This window comes from Opisthorchis viverrini (genome assembly GCF_000715545.1).
Source record: "Opisthorchis viverrini unplaced genomic scaffold opera_v5_17, whole genome shotgun sequence".
NCBI lineage: Eukaryota > Metazoa > Platyhelminthes > Trematoda > Opisthorchiida > Opisthorchiidae > Opisthorchis > Opisthorchis viverrini.
In genome coordinates this window covers 10222-33712 of record NW_008751673.1, presented here as the reverse complement: position 1 = coordinate 33712, position 23491 = coordinate 10222, and the positions used below count along the sequence as shown (strand labels likewise).

Sequence of the window (23491 nt, the reverse complement as noted above, 5' to 3'; positions counted from 1 at the left end):
TCCCTGGCGGTAGCTCCACAGAGCTTTGTTGTAACATCCAATACATAGTACCATCACATCATTCATCAACTTGACAAACGGTGCATTGATGGCCTATCCACTCTAAACACACTGAAGTTGAAATGCGGATCACCTGGCAATAATTGGGCCAGGACCGGTCGATCAGAAATTTACAACTTCTCATGTTCTGTGTTCTGCATCAACGAGTGTTCACGTAAAATTTGAAATAAAGGCACCATACAAAGATGGAAAACTGCTCGCGCCGACATCGGGGTAGACTAAAATATATACGTACTAACCTTGACCTTTTCGTCCACCTCGTTGGGTTTGGACTGAGAAGTGAATGGCTGAAACGCATAACAACGGATATAGTTCAAGATTGTTATAAGTTGAATGGAAAGTGACCAACCGATTGTGAGAAATGCCAAATAACGGCAGTCTCAGTGGAACTACCCTCTCTAGTCAGCAGAAAAAAAACTTCACAAGCTGTTGTATCGTGCGGTGGCCGAGCTATTGGTTACGCCTGCACTGAGCCTGCCAGACTACGCGATAGGGAGAAGACAGAGGAACTGGGGGCACGGCTGTTTGCCAGGACAAAACATACAGAGCGTCTGCGTAAATATATAGGATGACTAATTGGCCAAATATGGTCGTTCACTTGTCCGTTCCGTACAGCCACTGGTGGTGTTCCGGTCGTGAACATTCTCAGGCCCACTACGCTGGTCGTGTGTTGCTAAGCCGTGTTTGGTGGGAGCCGCCAACTCACCTACTTTCCGGACGTGTCGAGCCAATTGTGACCTTGGGAATGCGTCACTCTCTGCATATGTGCTTTCTCTTCTGTCTGGGCGCGCCCTGACACAAGCATGGTACGGTTGGGCGAAACCAACAAGTGCAAATCTTTCGAAAGTATCTCAACAGAACTGCGGAAGATGCTACAGTTGCCTCGGGAACCAAAATCAGTGAACGTCATCAACCCGATCGAGGGCTAAAGTCCGAGGCATCATGTCTAGTCATACCTTGACATACCTTAAAGACACCAATCTTCAGGTTGATATTAACACAGTTATGTACCGTGGCTCACCACACCAATCAAACGGGCACAGACAATAATTGTAAGCCATACGCGAGTTTAAGATAAGGCTTCGCAGCTGTCTCGGCCACATTCTGCGCAACCTGACTCAAACACGCTCAGACCTCGACAAGCACACCTATTCCATTCTGTCCCGTATGTAGTTTTTCTTTTCTCGCCTAGTTTCTTACTCATTTACAGTCCAATTAGCTAAAAATTACACGGTCAGTTGGTGAAATTAACGAAAAAGATACATCCGCCTACCTGTCTATGCTATTAAGGACTCATCAAATTCTTCACTAATTCTAAGAGAATGAGCATAAGGACCGTTTTCAGTGCACTCAGCCTTTCGCTTAGGATGGGCTATGCGGTAAAACCTTTAGCGAAATGAGCAACTGTTGCAAGGAATTTTCTGACAATCAACAGTGGTTAGCCATTTGCCAAACACTTGAGATTATGTGCTGCGTAAGTTCCATGACAACAGCAAGTGAGTGTCATCCCTAACTCAATGATATCCGGTCCCTGAGATCGCCTCGAAACATTTATTCGTCAGGCTGGGACAAACCAGGTAAACTGTTCCTGACAAACCCTAGTTTATGATATGCTCAATACTGGTCGTAAGTTTTAGTCACGCTTCGTCGGAGATAATGGACAACCCACCAAAGTTAGATGTATGATTTGTGCTAGGATGAAGACAACACAATGTATGGCCCTAGACTGTTGCCAACGGAATTCTTGCCGAATGTAGATAGATTGCCGGGGAGGTTTAGCTGTCAAAATGCACAAAATTTTCTCCCAAGACAGCTGCTTACGTTCGGAATGATGATGACCAAATCATCAATGGTGGCTGGTGGTGTATTCGTTGCCAAACTGAAGCACACACGCTGCTCAACAACCCTACTTACTGAGTAAGCTCGTGCGATTGTTCACGTTAAACGCAAGAAATAGCGTTGTCAGCGCAATACACCCATTTGCAAACAAATTTGCTTTTGCGGGAGACTCACATGGAACCCCACTGAATTTCTTGTTTATGATGTTTTTAAGCAGCTAAATGTGCTGCACCGGGCCACCTCTTGTTTCAGTTGGTACGATATTCGAGATATCGCGATACACGTATAGACGAAATACGCCACTCATTTGGGTTCAAATAGAACATAAGCTTGACGGAAACTCGGGGACTGTGCCTATCTGATGAGCTCCAAGAAGGGCGAAACCGGTCGTGGGCTGTCGAAAGATTCTCAACTTTATGAGGAGTGTATTACGTCCATACAAACAGCGTTGTCGCTTATTCGAAGAATCATCATCGTTCTAAAGTGATCAAATCTGCTGTCTTTACAAGTCACAATTTAAAGTCTGAACAGAAGAATAACCGAAAGTAATATGTTGATCAGTTTATTTACTGAACAATGTCCAATGTGGGAGGACTTTGCATTAGGATTTCCATCCTCCGAGCATATCATTTGTTTGGTTTATCCTTCAACGATGAATAGATGCTCATGGGTTTCAGTGGGGAGGGGTCGTGTTCACGAGGAACAGGGTGGCTATCTGGCGATTATGAAGTCCAGCGAAATTTAAAAAACATACATTTGTGTTATACCTAACATCGAGAATCGTACGATAAGCTCTTCGATGTTCCAAATATGGGGTGCCCTCTTTGGGTGGCAGTCAAAACAATGGAGTGGCTTCGAGCGGGCCAGTACCACACCACTTCCCTTGCAGCTTTCACAGTCAGGAGAACCAGTGTGTGATAAGTCCTCGAGAGAGACTAATCCCCTCTGTAGTGATCATTTTCCAAGGGGATTCCTGGATTACTAAACTTGTGTTCTACGACTAGGATGGAAGTGAACCAAATCAAATCAAGAACTGCATTAGTTTAGGCATTATCGTAAGAGGTACAGCGTCACGTATGGACTGATATGAATCCTTGCCAGTAACTTACGCTGAAAGAATGTTCTGATCCGGGAGCTGTGAAAGATGAAAACACGATAACAAAGCATAAGGTTACCAGTAAAATATCTAGAATAATGAAACAGAGTACAAAGTCTATCTAGGCGGAAGGACTAAGTAATTTTAGTCGGGGTTAAGCTTTCTTATGGATGGCCTTATGACTCACAGAAGTCAACACCCAAGGGATAAGATGACGCAACTCTCATAAAAAGACTAACACTATAAAAGATCGCCTAAAAAGTACAACCGAATCGCATCTCCGTCAACGTTACCGAATGATACGACTGTAAGGCCTTTCCTTTCACCACAATTACTGCCGAGTTGGAAATATTTTTCCACTTTTGTCCACGCCTCAGGAACGGTTTATCAAGCTAGATTGACGTTACCAGCTCGTATGACCGTATAGGCCTGGAGCTGCCCACACTTGTGGACACCCGGTTCCCGCACATACAGTGGGGGGGATGAATCAGTGGTTAGGGCGGTTAGAGTGGTTAGAGCTAACGGGAAGATCCATGGTTCGAACCCGACCTCTGCCTCTCGACTTCCCCTGTCAAGGCTTGAGCAATCTGGCAGTACCTCAGCCCTCGTGCTTCATTCTGGTGGCGTGGCAGCTAGGCACCAGAAGGGTGTTTCAGCTGAGCGATTATATTTTACACACAGATTGGACCACAATAACAGGCAACACAACACGAAGTATAGCCGGACATGCGTCAAGTGAAGATTCGCAACCATTCTGGGTCTTCTTATTGCGATCAGCAGCTCTAGTCTTACACGTATTGGGACGCAATTTGGAATTTCCGTGCCCCTCTGAGCACGGCTCACACAATATTCTTTACAGTGTCCACTGTTGAATATCTCTGGATATACTGACAATACTGGTGAGGAATCGAGAGGATTTCTCGTGAATAGGAGGCTCATGTAAAATGGACTGGACACGAAGTTTTTGAATGCGAACTATGGGGAGCCTGAGTCGAATTGGGGGAATCGCACTCATAGACGTTCCAGAGTGGGGAATAAGGTGGCTTAATTCGTAGCGTCCAGTGAAGAAATTCACTGACAAGTGGTATAATGGCCAGATAAAAAGCGTGGTAGATGAGAGTAACTGAGATGACACAAACCAGCGACCTTCATTCAATAAAAATCGTTCACATGTAACTAGTGCCTGGCTTCTATGCCACCCGAAGGAAGCACGAGGGCTGGGACACTAACAGGTTGCCTAGACAGGGGAAGTCGAGAAGCAGAGGGTCGGGTTCGAACACGGACCTTCCGGTCAATAGATTCGCGCTCTAACCACCGAGCCAACTCATTCCCACGCCTTCAATACCATACTCGGGTCTGGTTGGGCAAAAAGACTGATTCAGCCGCCCATACAGAGCCACCTTATTAAATTATTATAAAAATCATCTACTGCGTAATCTAGAGAGAAACCCTCTAGAGGCTGTAAATTCGGTAGGATTCCACGAGGTTTTAACGCACTGATTTCCACTGCGGGATGATGTCACGTATGAGATCTGCCGACGTAAGGTCTTCGTTGGCACCTGGTAGAGAAAACATTGGAAGAGACCCATCAAAATGACTAATTGTGGGAGGTAATCGTTCCTGACACGGCCAGAACCACTGGAAGACACCCCAAGAGACTAACGCAAAGGTTTATCCCTTTAGGGATACAAATGCAACTGCCAGGTGGACATATGAAGATGTTTTGAGGCGAAGTGGGCACTTGGACGTCCACACAGTTCTGAAATGCGGTAAGGGTAGGTGTATAAGTCTCGCCTAAAGGCCCTGAATACAGGGGTTTTTCTCCTCAAGAACACTGAAAACAATCCCCGTTGAAAGTTTATCCCAGACCCAACCTAAAAAAACTGTAGCGAAACAGGCTGGGTTGGTAGAGAAGCCTACTGGTGGTAAAGGTCGAAGGGACTTACAAAATACCGGTGGTTGTGGTTGGGATGTAGAATGATTAGGGACAAGATGGCTTCTGTTCTGCACGGCTGACATCTCAGTTTCCAAAAGCGCCAAACGATTTCGCAAACTATTTAGTTCTGCATCCTTGATGGCCAGCTTTTCCTCGTACGCGGCAATCTGGGATTCGGTCACTCTGGAAGAGGTCCGGTAGGTGTCGGGTTCTCTAGAAGTAGGACCGAATTCGAGGGGTTGGAACAGATGGATGGCCTCGTCTGATGAGCAGGAGAAAAACATTGTGTGGAGACGGTAAATAATCTATCGGCCACGATTGTCCGCGGACAAAGTGACCAAGGATCATAAGGAGGACCCTCATATCAATACTTGAAACTGAGTTATGATCGATTACAATTACTTTATAACAACTAACTCAACAAGACAATAATGTGGCTGACGAGGTGACCAAAGTTGGTCCCGTAAGAGTGAATAGATTATAGGACCGGGTGTTTGGAGATTGTTTAGCTGGTAAAATTCGAGCGAGTTTAGAGTTTTCAGAATTATAGCGGCAAGCGGTTCAAGAAGATAAAGAATGCGGAATCTAAATCAGATTGCTGTCCCATCTGTTCAACTTCCATGAAATTAATCCAAAACAGAGCTGAGAAGCCAGTGTGACTCAACCTTTTTAAAAATACAGGTGTGTATCCAACATGCAGCACCATAAACTAGATCACAGATTGCCGGTGTCCGCCCCAAGGTCTTAGTCAGACAAAGTGCATCTCGGATGACTGTTGCAAAAAGGTAGGAGCTATCTTGAGGGAATGTTCACTGACCTCTCACAGGGGTTTTTCAGTCACAGAAAAACTGGCATTGGTTAATCGGCCACCTAAGACCTTGCTTCACCATTCGGTTGACTGATACAATTTGCGCAAGCAGAGGATAATGCTTACTTGGTTGTCTTAATCTTGTCTGGGTTTTGGCAACCTAGCAGTACCTCAGCCCTCGTGCTTCCTTCGGGCAAAGTGGCAGCAATAAGCCGAAGGAGTGTTACGGCTGAATGACTACTTATTTATTCTTATTAATCGCCTTACTCCCAGTCAGTGAGCACGCGAGTATATTGATATTCGTTACCGATGGATAAATCACCTCGGAATCCAATTCTTGCTAAAGAGCGAGGCACAATGACAAGTTCTGCAGAGAACAGTCAGAGCAAGCCACAAGGTGTTCAACGGTAAAGACGAGTCTTCAGTAAAGCGAAAATGAGTCCGGCGTCCTGCTACTTATCATCTGCTTTTCTGGCAGAGAAAAATCGACGTGGAGTCTAGTGCCGGTGGTATGAGTACAGTGTGAGAGAAGAAGACGGTACAACGAGAGTCGTAATATAAATGATTTTTCAGGCAGTTCGTAGGTTCCTGCAAACAAGGTTGTCCTTACGAGAAGATGTAGTCAGTGTGCTTGGTTATAGTCGATAGGCACGTATGCAATAACGAGCTCCTCGTTTGTCAAAGCAAGGTCAAAGATGGAGGCACATCTCAAGATTTGGTGCTTTTGATTGAGCCCCGAACCGGGAATCAAGGTTGTTTCTTGAAGGCCTCTTATGGTGACGGACAAAAAACGAGGCGGCACCGTGGGGAACATCTCAAGATTTGGTGCGTTGCTTTTGGCCCCCTAACTGGGAATCAAGGTTGTCTCTTGAAGGCCTCTTATGGTGACGGACGTTGTTATAGAAGATGAGTGCGAGAGTCGTGACGGTTTATGGTGATCCTAGGGAGACAGTTCGAATGCGAAAGGTGATAGACTGATGTTGTGGACTAGCAGAAAAGAGCCTGTCCTACTGTTCCGGATTCTACGTTGGTCAAGTATTGTTTTCGCCCCATAACTGCCAAGAAGATAACTGAGACGATGTTGGCTGGGACCTGATTTCCTCTGGTGGATAGTACGTTCCACAGAAGAAGAGACCATAGCAGAAGAGACTAGTAAAGCCTTGTGGAAAAATGATTTGGTGCAGCAATAAATTCAACCAAATCTCTGATTTATAGCGTGCTAAAGTTTTCGATTCGCCGATGGACAGGAAGGGCTGGGTAGTCACGAGATCACTACTGCTAGCCGTGTAATGGTCAGTAGATCGTGTTGCCAAATCTTGTGCCCGCTGCATACCAAAAGGACACAATCTTCCTACTCACTAAGTGGACGGGCGGCGTTCGAATCACTGGTTAGACAATACACTACATCAGTGGTGAAATCACTATTGATGAACTCCGAAAGTCTTCAGCTGCTCACTTAAACAAGGTTACGTCAGGTAGCCCAGACTCGGTCAAATAAACGGGCCTGGATGTATAAACTACACACTGAATTCGTTGAGAAAGTATGCCGCGGTGGTGACTTTTGATATCTGTGAGGTTCCTATCGAGATGGCTACAGACTACTAGTTAATTAAGCATGACATGAACTTATAGAGGTATCGGTGGTTGTGAGTTTCTAGAATTTTCAGTCACATCACTCTTGTTTGAACAGTCGTCCTCCTGCCCTCGTGCAATCACTCTGGTAAGTTCACACCAAAGGGGAAGCAATGGACTCGGAATTCCCTCATCGGATATGCATACCCTTGGTCGTAGATGGGTATGGATTCCGGACATTTGAGCTCACCACCACTACCACTCGACCAGCGGACGTGGACGTATTCCAATAATGACGCCTCAACAGCTCCCAAACATCTGTGAGGCTGCCTGACTAGGAAGTCCTGACAGGTGGTAGGCCAATGGATCGACAGAACCAAGACAGTTATGCAAGCTTGATGTTCGAGGCGTTGAGCAGACCAACTACATTACTCAAGTATGAGCATGATCACCTGTTTGAATGCATCCGGCGTGCTCTGTCGGAGCACTCACAGCACGTTCGCCTCGCGTGTCAGGTTTCCTGAACGGTCAAGGATATGCTCTGTTAATGAAAACTAATGAGACAGAAACTTGAGTTCCGTGAAATTCTTGTTTGCTCTAGATTTAACAGAATAATTGCACCAGGATAGGCGAGGGAATTTTCAAACGAAAATAATGTGACCGCAAGTATTACTGTAGCTGCTCTAGCAACAAATGAATCAGTTTGGTGGTAGTGGGAAATTACGAAATTTTAATCGAGGTTTCACTGTGTGAAAGAATGCTGAAAAGTATAGCTTGATTAGATTAGAATATCGATAGGCAACAAGAGGTTCTACAATGATTCAGGAATAAGCACGAGAACTAGTTGATGCAGCTGTGAACACCTTCCAGAAACACTGTACCGATAGGGAGGATGTTACTGGAGTACGCTTACGATGATCACTGTGACCCAAATCGAATCCAGTGTTAGTGAGTCCAATGAAGGCGCGGTATGACAAAAAAGGAATTCGAGATCATTACTTATTAGTAGGTTAAACGTTTGAAAAGAGACGGTCACATTCCGTTTTTTATTCCAGAAAGGAGCTTGAAAACAGTGTTAATGCACCCAATAAAAGCACACTTACACTCAAGACGTTTGAAGAGAAGAGTAAAACTGTAATCGAAGACCAAATCAGAGTTGCAGTGACATTTCAATTCGGGATGCTTTGAAGCCATTGTGAATGATTCTGCCTTAGAGACTTGGCTCAGATACTCAACGATCGTGTCCAAACCAATTCGTCTCTCCAGTGTGTTCTTCAATGTTGCCCTAGAAAAAGATCGAAGGTATTTGAAAAAGGAAAGGGCTGAGAGAATCAAACACAACAAAACTGCAGGAGGGCATATAAGAGTGACTTACAACTCTCCACGTTCTATTTATGGTGAAATAAATAAGTGACCTAGCTAAAAATTGGAAGGCAGGGGCACCTGGGTGGCATATGGGCGATATGACACATGCGCTATCGAGACCAATATTTATAGCTGGTCTGAAGGATATTGCCAAGACTCATTCCTAGCAGAATTTCAGCGAAATAAAGTTCTCCGAAACTTCATCAAGTTTAGCTGGGCATTTAGAGCCTTAGCTACTTGCCACAAAAGCACTTTCAAAGTGGATGCCGCCTCCCGTCCTGATAATCTGTGCAAATACTCCGGAAATAAGGATTAGAAAGAACCTTACACGATTCAGCGTTTGTCCTCAGAGTTCGGGTTCCGGGTCTGGTTGCGTACACTGAAAGCAGTCAGAACTGTCGAACGATTACGAATAAAATGAAATCTACCGGCTTCAATGGGTCAACAGGTACCCGTATTGGAAGTCAGCTGACGTAAAATGGTGTCAGATGCAAAGGCGACTGAGGGCACTTTTATGTAAGAATTTCAACTAGTTCTCACAATACCCATTTTCACTTCAAAGCACCCGACCTTTCCTAAATACCTAGTTGTCATCGCTTCTTTAACTTCACCACACCGATCTGAACCACACACATTCGATGTATGAACAAGACGTTTCAGTCACAAACGCTGATCCCACCACCTACGACTTTGTTCAGGGGGGGGGGGATAAAAAATAAATGTCTGATCAAGATACATGCATCACGCAGTGGAAATGACAGGAGGCCGCGCACATAGCTTTAGTTCTTACGCAAATGCACGCTCTGAATTATTTTCCGGGCACAGAGACTTCCAACTTGCCTCGGTTGAAAGGTCGCTGGAGCCAAACTCCAGCCACTGCGGAAAAGCTATTTGGCTACCATTCTATATTTAATCACCATGCAACATCAGACGATGCGTCTGATGCGTCCAATGTGCTGAACAAGTAGAATGAAGATGTAGCTAACACCTAGCAGTTTATAAGCCTGCATCTCTCTCTCCGTCAAGGGATCACGCCTTAGTATGTGTATTTTCATGAATAGAAACGCCTTAATCTAACCACTAGCAGAGGCTTGACTGTGTTCTATTCAGACTGAATTCCTTGATTAAACCTCTACGAAAGTACCGCATCGTCATTTCTCCTACCTGTCAAATCTGTTTCGATTTGCATTCGGGGTGCATGGGACTCGACCAAGACAAAGGGACTAACTAAGCACCGGTCCAAAGTTTCTGTATGTAGGTGAATAATCCAGAAGATTTGCTCAGCTTCACTTCAAACCGTAAAAATCCTCGGGTGTACATTAGAACAAACGCCATTCGCAAATCAGGATTTTCAGACTGCGAATTCCACGGAACATGCCATGATGTCGAAACAAGAAGACTTAGGGATGTGCTACAGCGGTTCGATCTCGAGGTGGATCAGAAGTTAAGGCGTGAATTTATTAACTGCAAAAGGCGTGGTTCGAAGCTAACATCTTTATCTCGGCTGCCCCTGTACAGGCAAGGGCAACATGGCAGTATTTTTGCCCCTGTATTTCCTTCGGGTGGCATGGCGACTAGACACCGAAAGGGTGCTACAACTGAGCAACCATTAGTATCGCTACAGAGGTTCCAACAGAAACAGTTGGCCACCAACTGTTAGCCAACGTGGAGTAGTACCCATTGCGTCACAATCACCATTGTTATCCTGGCCGCAAGTAGACAGTGCCTTCGTTCAACATATGTAGAAAAATCGCGTAGCAACTAAATCTAAGAGGGAATAAGTGGATATTGGTAGAGGGTCATCCAGTTAGCGTTTCTAGCATCATCACCATCATCATCGACAGCATGACATCAGTGTCCAACACGGATGCTTCACTGCCGTACAAAAGCCTTATGGTAAAGAAAAGAATAAAGATGGAAGGGGGCAGGGACTTAGTGCTAGCTCATTATAGTCATTCCGAGGTGCCTACACCTCCAGACATTCACTCAGGCAATCTGGAATCTGGATAAAACTGAAAAACAATAAACCACTGGTATCGGTTGGAAGCCATATCTTGAAGTGTTTCAACCACAACATCCAAGCACAGAATCAAAAATCCATAACAAGAAACATGCTTATGTGCGTCAAGAAAATTCATTACAAACAGCATGCTGAACTGAGATGTTTTTATGACAGCCAAATCGATGGACAAAATCGCACGCACTATGGCGGTGGTGCACGAACACACTGAGATCAATGTGTAAACACCCAAAATTGTTATGAGCAACACACCTGTCAAATCCGACTACGTCACCAGGGTTGTAGATGATACAAATGCAAGCGAGTAAGGTAATGAGACCTCTGACTAGTATATCTTCCTCTTCATCTCCCAATGTCGCGGCTTCAGCTAATAACATGGACCAGTTTGACCCACGCACAGACTTTGTACCGGACTTCGGATCCGCGGAAGCTGCGTTTATTGCAGTCACAGAGGAGTTTGAGTCATTCTCAGAAGGACCGGAGAGAAAACAGTGGATAGCTTCTGGACAGTAGGCTAACCAGGAACACAAGAACTGCAGCATGCCTATTCGGGCCTGAAATCGATTACTCTGGAACGGTATGTAGGGAAGAAAAGAGAAGTTAGGATTAGTCTGAGTGAGTGGGATTACACCACACTACGAACCCAAGTGCGTAAACAAGAAACAACACGTAAAGTACACCGGAGACGAACTGAGAATGTGAATTTATCGGGAGAAGCGATAAAATTACCTTTTCAAAACACAATAGGCAATGTTGTAATAGGCGGATGGAGCTACCGTCAGGAGCAAGGGCCATCTGGAAACGAAGCAGTTCCTCCTTCAGTTGGGGGTTGTCCAGAATGCAGTGTGATAGCGCGATTGCTGAGAACCATACAGACAGAACCTCGTCGGAAAAAAGTCCACCAAACAAAAGTTGGCCCATGGAGATTGGTTCCGAACCTTGAGTAGTGGAGTGGAGAAGAAATGGACAACTGAGGCAATCCAACCGGCCCATTTCCCGAAAACATTTGTAGACGCTTCCAACTACTTACAAGTAACTAAAAATGAATGTCTTCGTGCACCGGTGACCGGATGTCAGTGCTTGCCCAGCGTGCTCTGATTGTGATTTACCCAGAACGTCTCTATTGAAGCTCAATTACGTTACCGCTCCTGCGATAGTGCAGGGGCTACTACAGGTGTCTGACGGGAGGCCGGTTTGAACACAGTCTTTCAGTTGGCGATGTTGCGGAATGTATGTAGCTCGGGTGCGCTCCATGGTTGTTGGTCTGTTCATCGAGCTCGGCAGTTGGATTGCAAACGTCCCATCACCAATCAAGGTGACATCATCAGTGAAAGGCTGAGTTACACCGACTGCGTCATCTCGGTTGGTGATCAAAAGTTAGCAATCTTGTAGGTACACTCTGACCGTTACAGCTAACATAGCCACATCTAACAGACGCGTGAACAGAACTTTATCGTGAACCACTTAAGGTCAGAGGTTCTGAACAATAACGGGTTATGACTCGAATATGATCACACGTGACAATACGAAAAAGAGTAATACATAAAACTGGTAACTGTGGCTGCGTCCACCCCTAAGGAATCCTGTGTAAGTCCACATGGATTACGAAAGAGAAAAACACTCAAAACATGTAGAAAAGGCGGTCAATGGATCATTCAGAATATAGCTTAATCGATCGCCAGACATCTGGCTCAAATTCATCCAATTGACGACAGTCAGTCAATAACCTTTGTTAAATGTAACTAGTAAGCCCCTAATGTCGGCATTCAGCGAACCAACGTTGATTCAGAATAAGCGACCAGTTTTTGGTGCGGTCTTAGCTCGTATCTGCCCTTTTTGGCATTGGCCCACGACAGGATAGAGTCAGGGCACATTACGTGTTTTATTCTGGTTTGGACATTGTGTAAGGCACTCGTGATATAGCGTACACATCGTTTGTTCGGTACATCAGTGCCAATACTTCTCAATTCCTATCCACCGTACTCCAATCTGTTTGGCTGGAAACACGCAGAGGAACGGCAGATGTAGATGGTTGTAAATAAACAAACACAAGTTCCAGAGTCAGCGGAAAGTTAATGTGTATTTGTCAGCCCATTGATCAGTTCATCACTGATACGCAATGCAATGTCTACATTTTATCGAGAAAAACGTACTGTCACGTGTTTTGGAAGATTCAGACACAGCATGAATTCCTGAGAAGAGGCTAAAGGCTGAATCTCTAAAGCGCAGGTCAAAAGTTGAGTACATGGCAGAGTGAGCGAAACCCTGATAGAAGCAAGTGGCCAGGATGGACAATCATCAGTGAAACAGGTTAAAAGAGAACGCGGTAGAACTCCGTGTTGAAAAACGAGACGGAGAAAGACTTCTGTGTGAGAAAGGCGTTTAACAAGCCAAGAGGGTTGGAGAAGGTCAACAGGTGGATGAAAGCCCTTTAACGTGGTACAAATGGTCACATAATTCAAAGAAACGGAACAAATGATTCAGACGCTAACGCAATGAATTCCAACTCAGAGGTCCATAAATGTTAATGTTCCTAAGGGTTGAAGCAGCGGTCAATGGACCATTCACATTTGTACAAATGTTGGATCAGGCTTCTATCTAGACACCGATTAGTCTGTCGAGTCCTTGTGATTGATCGATCGTATCACACTCAGTTGTTCTCCCATGTCTGTCGTCGTAGTATGCGGTCTAACAACCAATAACCAAATAGCATAGCTCGACGGCGAAGATACGAAATATGACAATCGACATTGTGGACATGAAAACAAAAGGCTAAAGTCTATTGTTCTACATTCTCATCGACAAAGCGACACTGCGTGCAATTGTGCTCAGACAACTAGATCTCTATTTTGGACATTTTCACAGAATTGAAATTTTGAGACAACGCAAGGCATTATAGCGCCTTGAAGCCACACTTACCTTCCATTATGGTCTACAACACCCTCCACAAGGAGGAAAATAGGCGCCACAACAATAGCAATTCACAAGGTGGAAACTTCACCTGGGCGTAACCTATCGATCAACTATAACTTCATCCGATTACAAAATAGTTTACCTATCAAAGTAAAAGTGTGTGGAATACAGCATGGGCCATCAGAGCACGAAATGAGGGAAGGAATTTGCCAACTTTCGAGTCTTTAGAATCGTTCGAAACGTCGGGACTACAGATCGCCTGCAGCTGCAACTGATCACAAGATTTTCCAAAGTGTAGGTACCAGAAGCCTATATGAGATACCCCCATTAAGTACTCTACGAGAAATGGAAAGCGTCTTTGTCCAGGTCTGAAGTCAGAGACAGGTTGATATCGGTGTGATAAATCAACTCTATTCGTTGTTTGTCGCCAAGCAAAAAGTCGGTGCTTTGTCTAGCCAAGGGAAGTGAGAGGCAATATTTCCACACGAATTTGGAAGGTAAGAAAAATCAAAGGCGAAACTGTAAAACAAAGGGTTTCAGTAAGTTCAATCCTACTTTTTTTATATCAGTCGAAGTAAAACTGATGATTAATTGAACTGACAGATGGTAAAAAATGACTTGGTGAAAATTCACCCTAAACTTACTCCCTGCTGACTTGGGTAGTAGGGTTTGGATGACTGCAGACTGCGTTTCTCGATTTGAAGTAACGTAACACTGAAAACAATAGAGGGCAGCGGCTCTGACGGCAAGTTCCTGACGTTCTGTTACCATGGAAATCACCAGAATAGTGATTACTGGCTGAGGCGGTTCCGAAGGGGCGATCACTTGGGCCAGGTATTCTTGGTTGACTGGACATCCTCGAATAACATCGGCCAGCACATAGATTGCTTTGTTTAGAACATCCGCAGGAACCCCGACAGCCATGACGATGGCGCATAACGCAGATAACAAACCACACTTGTACATGCTAGTTTGGCAGAGACGGGTCTCCTGGTTTTGCTTGCGAGCAGACAACAGCGCACGTACAACCTGAAAAAGATTGCCCACGAGACGTCGGATTACAACAACTTATTCTACCGGGCTGTGTTTTGAATTTAAACCATATGGAAATATTCGAGCTGTATAGGAAAAGATGATAATGGGGATGACCCTTATTGTGATAAACAGCTCATAAGGAGTCCTACGTGGGGGGGGGGGGGATAAGTTTAACGAAGCTAACTTGAGAATTCTCATGCCTGGTCTTTGCAACTGTACAACACGACGCTCAATGTCTCACTAACCACAAACACATCCTCACAAGGTTGCAATTAAATCAGATTCGTAGTGAAAAACCTGAGATGTGACAATAACATAGTAAAGACGCTTTGGTCAACCAAACTGTTGTATCTTGTAGGTAGTGGTGGCCGAGCTATGGGGTTACGCCTGCACTGCGCCGGCCAGACTACGCGATAGGGAGAAGACAGAGAACTGCGGAAACGGCTGTATTGCCAGGACAAAAACGTACAGAGCCTCTGCGTAAATATATAGGATGACTAAACGGCCAAATATGGTCGTTCACTTGTTCGCTCCATACAGCCAATGGTGGTGTTCCGCACGTGAACAATCTCAGGCCCACTACACTGGTCGTGTGTTGCTGGGCCGTGTTTGGTGGGAGCCGCCGACTCACCTACTTTCCGGACGTGTCGAATCAATGGTGACCTTGGGGATGCGCCATTCTCTGCACATGTGCTTTTTCTTCTGTCTGGGCGCGCCCTGACACAAACCAAACTGGACAGAAAATATTCGACGGCATGGTGCTTTGGCCTTCAGCGTTTCCTTTCTAATCTATTACATAAATGCAAGATTTTGGGTGGAAGTTCAACGTGATAGTCCTCTTATAGCTTAGGCCTAACTATGCTGAAAAGCCAAGCGTAACTGTCCCCTAGGTTGGAATCACGCGCTTCTCCCGGACCGGATTTGATAAACTTGATAGATAAGGTATGATTGCATAGGAAATCTCAGTAGTGAAACGAATAGGGTACAGATGGATAAATGTGGTACCGCAACATCAATTTCAAACGAAAGTTCGGAGACTCCTCGTATCGTGGTCTTTAGTTCCATTCTTCTAAACATTCTGTTGCAATCGAAAAACGCGATGCGTCCCACGAGTAGCGGAGTAGTGGTGATTAATTCTTAAGTCTCGACAGTGTCTGCCCTCAATCCCCAACAACAGACGCACACGCACAAGCCTAAGCTGATTTTGACCTCGAACTGATGCGGATTTAGGCCAGGGTCAACAAATACTGAAAGGCCAGAAGGTACTCAACCACTGCTGCTTCGGTGCATGCCCCTCAGTAACTTGAAGTAGGATGACCTCACCACTGAAATCACAAAATCGGGAAAGTTTTTACGTCCTGAAAAGTGAACGTCTGGGAGTGGAAGCCCTTTGATTTAGTAATGTACTACTCATAAGGTTGCTGAAAATCCGTCGACAGCGAGGGGTTCAGCTGGGTTCCAGGTGAGTCTCTCGAAAAAACAAATTAGTTTGCAAACGAGTGTGTATTCGCCAATTTCTTTGATTTAGATTTATTGGGAGTAGTTGCAGGGTTTGTTGATTCTGCACTGGTGCGATTATTCTAGTCGATCCGAACCGAACACGAGACAAAGTTAAGGCTTATTCTTTTCAAAAAAATTTGTGCACAGGAACGGAAGAGTTAAAACCAAGAAAAAATGTACGAAAGTAATTTCCTTGTGGTAAGAGGCCAATGCGGCTGTTACATGCATGCGAAGCAGTGTTAACGGAGAGTACAAGAGGGAGGGTGAGTTTCTAAGGAGATGGAGCCTGAACTTGTACCTTAATGGCCAGATAACACTATTGAAGATCTTGATGTACCGCGTTTCTTTGGATAAAGCATAAGATAGGCAGGTGAAGTATCCCGAAAAAGGTAAACTAGGATCCAGACGGAACACACTAATCATGAGGTTAATGAAAACTCTGGCTAAGCAAGGATCTTCTGTTCTAAGGACAAGCATGTAGAGAACACACTTCTCGCGCTAGAACGAAAGACCGCCATACGAAACATGATACAGTGACGAATTCTTCGACGTATTCATTGTAATTCAGTTGGGCAGATAGTGGGAAAGATGCCACCCATTTGGCTGAATACTTTGAATATATACATTCGGGGACCAGATTTTGATGCTAGATCTAGTAAGTGTCATCTGATGATGTTATACATGTTAAAACAAATTACTATTAATGGAGATTCCGTCCTGCAAGCGAAGAAAACCTATGCCGAAAAGTCGAGAAGCATTGTACAACTGTCTCATCCTTACTGGGAACCATCAGCAATGCCCATCAAACGAAACTCAAAAGACCCACGACCTCCGGGCTAATAGTTTGATTAATTAACCGGTCGGCCAATAGCAGCGGATCAACGGTGTGATTGACTCGCACTTGGACAGGACATGGGAACCAAATCACGTGGTTGACTGTCTCCTCCAGCCACAACTTCTCAGATGAACGATTCACTCATCGGCGAATTTTATCCTTCTTCTGAGAGGCTGTTTCGTGAGATGCGTGCTGTTAATGATGAGGAAGAAATAGCTAGACAATGCTTCTTGACTTTTCAGCGTACATTAGATTCACTGACAGCACGAAATATGAATTGAGAAACTACCGAATCTTCTCAAGCTACAAACGGAAAATAATTATTCTTTCGAAACTTCCTTGAGGTGGAATGGCTGGGATGGTCAGTCTACTTTGTCTAGAAAATATAACTTTTCCTCCTGGCTTTCTGACTTCTAGTATCAACCTAACACAAGCAACCAGATGATGTGGGTAGAGGCTATCGGAGAGAACGTCACAAACGCGAGATTTAGCTGGGTTCCAGATGAGTCTCTCGCAAAACCAAATTTGTTTGCAAATGAGCGTATTTCACTAAGAACATTACTGACTTCAACTTGCACGAGCACTGCGGGTTTAAGGAATTTTATCGTGTGGACCGTGGCCTTGAAGGCCAGTCGCAAGCATGGTACTCAGACATTTTGTACTATCGTTCATAGCCTCACAATGTTCAGCTCACTTTAATTCAGTAGATTTTATAAGCTATGAGCCATTTACCAAGAGTATGTTGGTTCCAGCTGCCATCTTTCGGCCTCCAGAAAGTGGGAAATAAGCCAAGCACCGTAGACGATAGCGTAGTCAGTCACTGTTGAACCATCTTGGTTGTCTAAGGGAACATAAAACTGCGTAGCTACGTTTTGAATACGACAGGGGTGCCACACTGACCGGGTCATGTCTGTCATTGTCATTAACTGCCGACAGGTCAAACTCTGGCTACTCCACATCCATCAATACGACTGGATTTACTAATTAGCCTTCGTTACCGGGTCATAAACTGTCCACTTCCCGTTCACTTCCAATTACAACACAGTTGGACAAGAATATGTAGACAGTCCTGTGGAAGTACGAGGTAACTATTCTAATCAGCGTGACCTAAAAGAGTGATCGACTCGCAACCTCAGAAGAGTTCCTTCCCCCTACTTCGGTATTGAGCTTAATGTCCGAACCAGACCTGAACAGTGCTTGGGAAACGCCAACAGTCGAACACCAAAAATGTAGAGGCATAGAGGCAACGTTCCGACTCATAAGCATGAATATATATTCTACGCTTGGTAGGAAAGCTGGTGAAGCACTAGCGACACAGGCGTCGAAGGTTGGCAAAAGCCGCCCTGGTCTTCTCGATTCGATGAGTGACATCCTTCTCCAACCAGATCGTCGGGGGTTACACGCCTGCGTAATTGAGTTTACCTACCACGTTGATTGGTTCGCCTCCAAGCATGATGTATGAGTTTATCGAGATGACTCAGTGGTTAGAGAGCGCATTTACTGACCGGAAGGTCCGTGGTTCGAGTCCCATCTCTGCCTCTCGCCTTCCCTGTCTAGGATTGGGCAGCCTGGCAGTATCTCAGTCCTCCTGCTACCTTCTGGTGGCATGGCAGTTAGGCACCGAAGGGGTGCTACAACTGAACGACTCGTAGTAGCACGCTAAAATTCGCGGGTGTGAAGTGGTAGAATTATGTATCATCTAAAATAACTTTTCTACAAACGTCTCAGCACCAATCGCGTTAATGCGACTCAACCTCGCACTGAGCTACCTAAGCTACCCATATTCCACAACATCACCAAGCGAAAGACAATAAAGTCTGCGTACTCAACATCTGTGAACGAACGCCCCAATGTCTCAGAGGCAGGCAGAGAAGTTCCCAGCGGCATGTCAACAAAACGGATGAAGAGGAATGGTGATGCGAGACAGTCTTGTCTCAGGCCACTGAGAGTGGTGAACTCACGCGAAAGCTTACCGCATAACCAGACGCGCCCACAAAGGGTGGAGACCAGTGCCTTTATAAGATAGAAGCCTTGCTTGCGCAGTTATTCTAGGCCAAATTCACAGGGCTGCTAAATTCACTGCATATAGATAATCGAAACAAGGCAAAATAACTGTGACCCGATCTAAGCATAGATTATAGGTGAGTTGGGGATCGAAGGAAGTTTACTGTCACTTACGTGCAAGGCCAGCTGGAGATTGACAACCTTCTGTACGGACCAGTGCGACTGGTAGTCCGTAGCGTCACCCATCATTTTTGGTTCGAAGAGCGGAAGCAAGCGTTGAATAAAATTGTTTTCTCTGAATAATATTTGATTGGGAACATTGCCCTCCAGAAGCTGCCACATTAGACGAAGACAGTCTTCGACGACAACTCCGCCGTCGAGCAACCCTTCCGATTGAATAATGGCAAACAGACGCTCAAAGGTGTTTTCAAATGCAACAATTTTCTGGATATTCATATGGGATTTTGTTAGTTCGATCAGCAGTAAGAGAGTCTGTGAAATGAAAAGAATAATTGCATGAAAAGAGAACACATCCACCGGCGCAAAAGGGACTCTGTTTCTGACTAGAACGTGCAAGCAGGTGAAAAACAGACCCAATACCGTTGAGACTGTCGTTGAGTCGTGCGGCCAGTATAACGTGAAAAGCATCCCGATCGCAAAATTCCCCCCCCCCAGGAGTAACTTCCAGATAGCTTTGCTTGTTCCTTTCAAGTAATCCTCTAGAGCAAAAGCGTAACAGGTTGTCTTCATGGGGAAACCACCCGGATAGATCTTAGGAAGTATGTACTATTCTGATACCTAAGGCAGATTTATCCACTGAAGGACTTCTCCGAACCACGAACGGCCCAATCCAGTGTTGTCGAAGCGGAGAAGAATTACACCAATCAGATGAAAACGAGGTTCATCATCATCATCATCATCATCATATTAAAAGCCCTAGGGTGAAAAAAGAGAAGAGTGGGTGAGGGGGAGACCTAGTGATGGCCTATGTAAAGCATTCTGAGGTGCCTACACCTTCAACCGCATAATCAGACAATCTGGGAAGAAACTGACGGCACGAACGCCACTGACATCGATTAGCCACCATTTCTTGCAACGTCTCCAGCCAAGCACAGACGGAGTCAGGGGACCCCATCTTGGAAGGCGTACAACATCAACAACACCAAAACTCCTCGTGATCTCTTTCACGCCTTTCTGCCAAGTCATGTGCTGTCCACCTCGCGGTTAGCGCCATCCTAAAGGAGGCACGGAGAACAATACAAGTTTCGATAGACAGTGCTTCGGTATGCGTAGCACATGACGAAGCCATCGTAGTCAATGATGCTGGATGTTTTCCCGGATTGAAGTACCCGCGGCACAACCAAATACCCGTTTTCTAATTCCCTCATTAGTAGCACCCTGACGCCATCCAAAACTAGCCGCGCTTCTGAGGCATCGGTGGCCGAAAATCTGAAGACGCCTCACATTATCTGTACGCAGAAGCCATATCTTGCACCCGATCCCCAACACCAGACGTCGATGGCACTTCAGCATCGGGAAACCGGGTTATGAATCCCATAATCATTTGGAGGGACCCAATGTGTTTTCAGGCCATTAGTCAGACGTCTGATTAATATCAGTTTACATGGAACTTTAGTGTCCAAATTTTGCTTCCTGGTCTTTACTGGGAGAGTTTTTTTTTAGGTCGCGGGGACATTAGGGGTGGTAGCTCATATTCAAGCCGAATCCCAGCGGGTTGGAGTAACGCAGAATTAGTTTGTGGAGTAGCTTCTGTTTGGTGGAGCTCAGGGCGGACATTGCTGAACACGCAGCACCACAGATGAAGCTACTTGTTTTTAACCAAGAAGGACGGTAGCGAATATGACCGTCCTATAAAGTCTAGAAATTATTGAGATCTGCCTAGTCATTAGAATACTTCAAACGAAAAAAATACAGAACTTACATCGTTTCTGAGTGCCTCTCGCGGGTCGGATAGCAGGTCCACTAGTCTTGATATTGCTCTCGGACATTGGAGGATAACCTCTTGTGTACCCTTGAGTTGGTTGGTCAGTAGAAGAGTGAGGAGGCGGAGGGTGTTGCGGCGGACGTGTAATTCGTAGGCCTGTAAGATAACACAGAAGAGACAGGGAAATTGTCACGTCCACACCGCGACCCACTTCAAGAACGCGGGACGATTCAGCAAACAGACCAGCGACAAACTTTGGAAATCCCGAAGGAAAAAATTAAAAGTGGAGGGGAAAGGACAGGCAGCATCTACCTACAATTCCTCACTCAGATAACCTAGACAATAAGTAGCAACAAGAGTGCCACTGCTTTCGTATTTTTTCACGCTTTCCTGTCAAGTCATAGAATGTCCGACTCGCAGTTCGTCATTCTAAATGAGCCACGGAGGACAACACCCATCTAGGCAACCTATTAGTCGGTAACACACAGCGCGGCCGAGCTGGTTTTTTCGCCAATAAAGTATCCCCTGCACAAAAATCACCCGTTTTCTATGTACCTCATTACGAATTCGTCGACACCATCCACAACCAGCAACTCTCCTAAGGTGCTAGCGGTAAAAAAACGACTACGCCACAGATTATCTGCTGCAGACGTCTCTCACGCATACAACACAGCTCTTGCTGTAAATCGATACAAACGATTCCTGAGGTCGCGATATCTCCTTTTGATGCCACTGAGCATCTCATGGTCGATGAAGTGCTGAAGTGTAGTCAATGTAGCTTATGTCTGGTCGAAATACCGTTTAGACTGTGGATGTTACCGTAAGAAAAGTCAGTGACGTCAAAGGCGGAATTCCTATTTATACCTCTGAATTACTACGCTCGCTGGGGGTACGTTTTTGAAGGTGAGTATAACCCTTTATTCTCTCATTGTCCGGGTATGCCGAAATGTCATGTATATCAAGTCAGGTCTTATTTTTACTTGATATCTGAGACATTGTAGTACTTGAGGCTATTACTGACAACAGGCTTCTGCGGAACGGTTGCGAGTAAAATGGAACAACCTGTGGGTGGTTCAATTTTTCTCGATTTCAAATATTCCAACCTTTTGGACCCACCAAACTTCTGTCTGAACATACCCACAGTCATTCTGATACCAAACGATGCGTCCGATTGAACTGTGGTTGCGATCGGGCGTGAGGCAAAACACGGTAATCAAAGTTGCGGTGCATCCTTTACAATAAAAGATGCGCCGCAACTTTGATAACCGTGTCAGAGGGGAAAACCATGAATGGACCGTCTTCAGATCAAAACGGCTCAGTAGACCTTAAAGTACAGTAGTAGTTTATAACATGGGTTATGGTGGTTAAAAGTAACGCCTCCCAGTGTACACATACAGTGATGCCGAAAACCAGAAGTGAATAGAATAGAGCAGATCTGCCGAGTGACAGCGAATCGCCTGCGCGCGCAGGCGGTACGTGCTTTCAAATCAATTCACTGTAATGTTTCAGAACCTGGTTCCATAAATGGTAGGATTGCGATTAAAGCCCGCTTTTGCGAGGTTAATCCTTCCGACAAAAGCCTCCAGCGAATAAATGCGAGGCTGGCGAACAAAATAACATGGATACATACTTACATCCACAAATCCAAAGATCAATGAAACGTTTTCCGGTTGTTTTATGAATATTTCCGTGAACTGACTTCCTAAATCCGCTGGCACATTCACCAGTTCATGCGCACCACCTGAAATGGAAAACTATTAGGACGGAAAGGGGTCTGACAATCTTCAGCGTCGCCGTCGTTCATGACAGAATAGAGTGCCTCCAGGCTATAAAAAACTGAGTCTGCATCTTCACTGAAAGCAAAATGAGTATACATATATGTTCAATACCGATCGCCGCGGAGAGCATCAAGAAATACTGGCATTGCTTTTGTGCCTACCTCCAGGCGATATTTCTACAGGCATGCAAGCAAATTACCAGACTGAGCTTACCTTCGATAGTGATTTGAGGGTGCGTAAGGCATCCCGCTTGTCTTCAGTTCGTGTGGCAGATTGAAATCGGTCAACGAGTTTCTCGACCTAGAGAATGGATGAGACACTACCAGTCAAACATACGATATCAGATCCACCATCTTCGTCTTGTTCGGAATCGGCGGACAGGTACCTCTTAATTATGTTCATATCTGCAACAACCACAAAACGTGTCGAACGGGATCAGCTAATGACCCGAAGTCCGAATGGGCATCCCTTGAAAAGTCGTCGTTCTGATTGGTTCATGGACACACGAGCTAGTATCCACGGCTTCACCGACTGATACCATCTAGACTTGCGCCTAGATGGTGTTCTTGCCTTTCGGGGTCTTCCGTTCACCTAAAGGGTAAAAACGAGAAAGGGTTTTGCGCTCATGTTAAACTTCTCAACGCGGAGCAGTGAGCTTCCCGGCAAAGTTAGCGTCTTGCGGACTGGACCGGGCTGTGAGTGTCTCAAGACCATATTGGCTCAATGCTAGGATGGTAGATTACCGGTGCGGAGCTACAAATGGCCATTCCTTGCTTGTTCCACTT

At 45.3% G+C, this 23491-nt stretch overlaps 1 protein-coding gene across 1 annotated transcript in view; it reads right to left on the bottom strand.

Annotated features, from left to right (window-relative positions):
* T265_01535 (hypothetical protein) overlaps positions 1–23149 on the bottom strand; it is a gene marked incomplete at both ends in the record, with an annotated part of 37969 nt that extends 14820 nt beyond the window's left edge. The window contains 10 exons of the mRNA XM_009165594.1: positions 300–347; positions 3009–3085; positions 4942–5193; positions 8415–8596; positions 10949–11331; positions 11426–11634; positions 14254–14638; positions 19158–19475; positions 20926–21084; positions 22563–23149. Coding sequence (XP_009163858.1) covers positions 300–347; positions 3009–3085; positions 4942–5193; positions 8415–8596; positions 10949–11331; positions 11426–11634; positions 14254–14638; positions 19158–19439 — 1818 coding nt within the window. The remainder of the gene's footprint in view (positions 1–299; positions 348–3008; positions 3086–4941; positions 5194–8414; positions 8597–10948; positions 11332–11425; positions 11635–14253; positions 14639–19157; positions 19476–20925; positions 21085–22562) is intronic.
* Between the last annotated feature and the right edge of the window lie 342 nt (positions 23150–23491).